The sequence below is a fragment of the Mesoplodon bidens genome, assembly GCF_964165515.1.
Source record: "Mesoplodon bidens genome assembly, chromosome: 2".
In the NCBI taxonomy this organism is placed as follows: domain Eukaryota; kingdom Metazoa; phylum Chordata; class Mammalia; order Artiodactyla; family Ziphiidae; genus Mesoplodon; species Mesoplodon bidens.
In genome coordinates this window covers 27,073,096-27,078,647 of record NC_138177.1, presented here as the reverse complement: position 1 = coordinate 27,078,647, position 5,552 = coordinate 27,073,096, and the positions used below count along the sequence as shown (strand labels likewise).

General features: G+C 38.2%; 1 protein-coding gene across 1 annotated transcript; it reads right to left on the bottom strand.

Moving 5' to 3' along the window:
• Positions 1 to 366: 366 nt before the first annotated feature.
• Positions 367 to 3,471, bottom strand: LOC308612445 (lymphotactin-like). The gene is made up of 3 exons (XM_081224922.1): positions 3,396 to 3,471; positions 1,458 to 1,572; positions 367 to 554 (listed from the first exon to the last, which is right to left on the bottom strand). Exons 1-3 carry the CDS (start codon positions 3,454 to 3,456, stop codon positions 392 to 394), a joined length of 339 nt encoding a protein of 112 aa, XP_081081048.1. The 5' UTR covers positions 3,457 to 3,471; the 3' UTR covers positions 367 to 391.
• Positions 3,472 to 5,552: the final 2,081 nt, after the last annotated feature.

Sequence of the window (5,552 nt, the reverse complement as noted above, 5' to 3'; positions counted from 1 at the left end):
CATTATCACAGGTGTCAACTATGACTCATGTGTAGAGAACCATTTCACTCTAGAACCTAAGAATGATGAATATAGCTTTCATCTCTGATAAACACTGACCAAAATCTCTCCCATAATGGATACCATCAACGAAGTACAGTTAGGACAGATATAGAACACAAATGATGTACTATCTTTCCCAATATGTAATGAATAAACTTTGGGACTGTTCTTAATAATAAATATTTATTAATAAGAGCATCTAAATTAATATGAAAGACATAAAAAAGTATAAAAAATAATTTGACTCATGCAGCACTTTTATAAAAGGTGAATATAATGTAATTAGTCCATGAGCTTTAAAGGGAAATGAGCTGCCTGGCTAGAGAGGGGACAAGATGCCAGAGGGTCACTACCCACTCAGGGTCACAGCTGTATTGCTGGATTGTTGGGCTCCTGTAGGCTTGGTCTGGCTCACATTTCTCCTGGTGGACTTGTCTATTGTTCGGACTGCTTTTTTCACCCATTCAACATGTGGATCAGCACAGACTTTAAGGCCACGTCTGGTAATAAATCTGCAATGCAAAGAAAAAGTAGACAAAGTTAGTCACATCCTCAAAGCCTTGGGACCAGAAGTTAAGATCAGATCATATATAAGAGATCTTGTGCAGAAATGACTGGACAAAGCAGTTTTTCAGATTCAGGAAAACATAAATGAAAATCTTTCTTCTGCAATCTATTTTCCCATAAAGGAGAAGTAGCTCCAGGTAATGCCCAGATCCCTGGTTCAGCATAAATTGCAGGCTCCTTTTCTCATCATTGCTACCAGGTGATGTAATTAAACTGGACATCTGAGGTCATCTAGTCCAATTATTACATATCATCTTCTTTTTCAATTCTAAAGACACTCATCTTAGTTTCTGGACAAAAGGGGATTTCTTTATCCTAGTTTTGGGGGTAAAGTTGCAATTGTGTGTTGGGAAGAGATACTATTCTGAAAATGAGATCCTGGAAAGAGAATGGTACCATGTAGGCTAGTTGTTGACACTATTCCTCGAGATATGGCAACTGATAAAATATGGCACTCTACTCCAGCCCACCATAAAGGCAGAGAAAGGCAGGGAAGGGGAAGGATGGGAAAGGAGGCATCCCACACCAGTGTGTCTCTATGGTCAAATCCTGATCTGAACCAGCCAGCTCTAAATTTAACCCTCGGGACTGAGCATATGATTCATCTGGTTCCCAGTTAGATTCTTCTGCTAAGATAAAGCAGAAAGGAGGGTGATATTCTTCACTTGGTTGCCAATTTTTTGTCATAAACATTGTTTGGGACTACATAAAGACATGGTTCATATGGAAAAACAGAAAGACTATTGGCTATGTTGAGGTTTTCCTCCTTGTTGACATTTTTCCTGAGGAGGGCAGCATTTCTATATACTGTGTTCCATCAAGCCCAGATTTGGGTGAGGGCAACTCACATCACTGCTTTCATGAAGTGCTCCGTGATGGTGTAGGTCTTGAGTTTTTTAATTGGCAGTCGCTGGGTAGTCAGACTCACACAGATGGTCTTGTCTAGGACTTCAGTCCCCACACCTGGTAAAGAAAACCAAACAAACAAAAATAAAATATAATTGTTAATACTATCAATGTTAGAGTGCTGTAAATGAAATAAAGAGTGATCTGATAAAGAGTAATTTGGGGAAGGCAACACTAAATGTGGGAGAGGTAGCTCATTTTTGACTGAATATATAAAGGTGTCCTTATTTTAAATGGTAAAATGTGAGATATGTAAGGGAAGTAGTTCATTAAATACTCATCCTCAATAGAAATGGCTCAGGAGGATTAAACTTTCTAAGTTTAGAGAACATCTTACATTGGAGAAGGGAAAATATCTTGGGAGAGTTAATAATAGTAAGGGTTTTCTAAAATCTAAAAAGGGTTTCTAAGTGCTGATTTACTCCTAAGCTGGAGACTGGCATTTGCTACTCAGGGAAACAACTATTCTCAGAGAATATTTCTCAGAGAAATATTCAGCAAAAAAGCATCTTAACTAATAGCCAATGATGATGAAGTTTGAGCTATAGTGTTGCTGGTATCAGAAGGCTTTTTATAAAACATGAAATTGACCAGATGTTCACTACCATTGCTCTTCAGCTCTCCTCTCTATCACACAATATCCAGCCTGCACATTCTTAATCCTCTACATTTGCCAACTTACTTTTAATGCTGAACTGTCTCTGAATGCAGTGAAAGAGGGAAATTCCCAAGTGTCTACAGTCAACCTCAGTCTTATTTCCCCTACCTGTACATGGGTTTCTACCAAATGGCAGCCTGTTTTCTCAGACAAATGCCAGCCAGCCATGGTTAAGACAACATTTGGCCTAAAGTTTTTGTTTCATCAATATATATTTTTTTAATTTGGGGCACAATTTCAGGGAGTTCCAGACATTGCCATCTCTATTTATGGACACCCTTGGCATCCAAGATCAGGTTCAGATATTCTAGTCTAAGTAATAAGTTTATGGATTAGGAGGTTGAAAGGAGAGTTAACTGAAACACTAATTATACCCAAAGGATATTCCCTCTTGTTGCCAGAGACACAAGGAGAAATACACTCCAACCAGCTGGGAAAAAATGATCTTTTAAGAAATATGTGTAGAATGCTCAGGTAAGTCTCAGTATAACTAAGTCTCATCTGGGTATGTCTTGTAGGTTTATTTGATTGTATATAAGACATTGATATTTGTTAGCACTTATGGTCTCTTATAAACTCAAGAAATTGATCATCAGCAGGAACAACATTCATAGTAGTAATAACAGACTCTCTTACACACTTAATGTAAAATTGATTTCCTGGGTGTAAATGTATGATCTACCAGTCATTTTTGTTTTAATAGAAAACATTGTTTTGCTTCAGAACATAAACCATCTACCTCATTCCCACTTTGTGAACTCTCAAAATTTTTGAGAATTTATCAAGATCAATATTAAATAGGCAAAAGCTTCAAAGGTATATACAATCATCATCAGCATTCCACAACTAACGTTAACCAAGAAGTTAGGACTTGTGTGGAAACCTCATAAGTGATCATAAGATTTATTTCATTTTAATCCCAGGTAAGTGTATCAGTTATTACATTCTTCTTATAGATAAGTAAGCACAGGCACAGAGAGGTGAAGTAATTTACCCCAAATCACCCAATTGTGAAAAACAGGAGCCCAGATTGTAACCAAGTTTTATCTTCGAAATCTATAAAGTCTCCTAGAGTCAAATTATTCCCATTTTGCACATGGAAAGCCTGAGGCTTAGCTCGGAAAAAGTATACTCCAGTCAAAGCCTGAGTCAAAACCAAAATGTGTGGCCACTGCCTGCATATGTAGATGCTCCTTATCTCATAAATAAGCTTTTGACGTACCTTCCACAGTGTATGCAGCGAGACAGCAGATTCCGAGGAAGGCCAGGATGAGAAGTCTCATGGCTGAGGTCCTGATGAGCTGTGCAGCGAGAGGCTGAGGAACTGATCCTTTCAGTCTCTTTTATTCCTCCAGTGATCAGCGCACTTCCTGTCATGAGAGGGGGCTTTCAAGGTGGTTGTGGAATCACGGAAAGCCTTTGCAATACTGATGCTTTCTTTGGTTGAAAAAAAGAGTTCCTTTGTCCCCACTCATACTAACCCAACACCTTGTGGCCTTTTCTCCTCCTCCTGTGGTTAATGTGTCTGTGAAACCAAATATGTGCACAGAAGAAACATAGTTGTCTCATCTCCTGCCACCATTCTAAATTCAAACCTTCCACTGCACACATGCCCCAAGGCCATGCCAGTGTCATGGCCCAGGACAGGGACAGTGTAAAGGAAACAAGGTGGAGTGGTCCCTGTGGTCCATCTCCCCCACCTGCCTCATGTAACATCAGCTGTGACATGAGGCTTCCACCACTGTGGATCCTAAGCCCAGTGACGCCTTAGGGAGGTGAAGGGATGCTGTTGCTTCCCTGAGCTCCTCACTCCTCTGCCTTAATCTTCTTATTTCTCTCCTCTGCCCCCATTCATGTGATCCCCTTTCTTTATACCAGCCTCCCCACATACCCAAGAAACATTTCAATAATGTTTGGAGCCTGTCTATATGCACGGGTTTGGTTATTGTAACTTAATATATACCTTTTAAAAAGATTTTGAAAAGTTGTCCTGATATAAAATTTTGGAAAAAAGAAAAAGGAAATTATCTATAATCTTACCATTCTGACTGTTTCCATTTCTAATGTTTTTCAATGAGTCTCTGTTGTTATACATGTTTTGCAGAGTTGTGACAATTATAAATACTATTTTTACATCTATGTAAATATACTACCATGTTTCTTCATAATCTTCATGTTCCTACTCTGAATAAACACATACACAGACACATTAAACCATTCCCTTTTAACTTATTGTTATGTAAACCACACCTCTAAGGTAAATTTTCATTAAATACACTGAATCTTTTGCTTTTAATCACCAGACGTAGGATTACTAGGCAAAATCATATGATCATCTTTATAACTCTTGCTACATATTGACATATATACTTCCCAAAATGTAATTTCCATTTGCAATGCTTCCAACAGTGTTTCACTGTAATGGTTGCAAGACAACCTTTCTGTCACTCAATTTGTTTTTTTGGGTTTTGTCTTGTTTTGTTTAATATAGGTATGTATAAAATGCATTTATTAATTATATGTGTAGCTAAGAGGTTTTGTCAGTACTATTCAGGGATATGAAAATAATATTCTGATTAAATATATGTATACCTAAAAGATTTTGCCATTGCTATTAAGGATATGAAAACAAATTCCTATATTTCTATGAAAATTATAGGTTAAGCTCTAAGATAGTTTTCATTAGTGGCATTTAATTTACCACCCAGATTTTACTCAGAAATTCAAATAGCTTTTTAGTTATCTCCACCTAGCTACACCATCAGTTCTTAAACTCTGAGCACACCATTCCACTCAAAATGCTTCTCTTCCTATTACTCCTTGACATGGAATAATGTGTTATCACCTATTCAGTTTCCAAATACAGATTATTTGCATCATCTTAGACTCATTGCTAGTCACCCATATGTTGTTCTCAACCAAGCTTGACTAAGTATACCTTCAAAGTAGCTCTTCTGTATGTCTTCTCCTCTCTCTCCACACTGCTCAAGGCAGGACCTCATCACTCCTTGTTAGGACTACTGCAGTAGACCAACTGATTCCCCAGGGCTGGGTCTCCTCTCTTTCCAATGTGTCTTCCACAGCCTTGCCAGAATAATCATTCTAAAGCCTTAATCTAATCAACTTGTTTTCCTGCTGAGAACCTCTTTGCTACTTCCCATTGCCTACAGGATTCATTTCAAACCTCACATTGTGATAAATAAAGGTGTTCAAGATATAACACGCTTTTCTTTCAAGACTCATCTTTCACCACTCATGCACATGCTCCAAAACCTGTAGCCTTAACAAACATCTGTGTGAACATACAAATGGGCCATTCGCTTTTCTACTCCCAACATAGTGCTTCCTTTATCTGGAATGCCCATCCCAGCTCCCTACG

Bases quoted from the DNA above. Each gene is read 5' to 3' on its own strand.
- LOC308612445 (XM_081224922.1), bottom strand. From the start codon at position 3,456: ATGAGACTTCTCATCCTGGCCTTCCTCGGAATCTGCTGTCTCGCTGCA. The intron at 1,573-3,395 runs GTACGTCAAAAG...TTTCTTTACCAG, and splicing joins CGCTGCATACACTGTGGAAG to GTGTGGGGACTGAAGTCCTA. The intron at 555-1,457 runs GTGAGTTGCCCT...TTTGCATTGCAG, and splicing joins CACTTCATGAAAGCAGTGAT to ATTTATTACCAGACGTGGCC.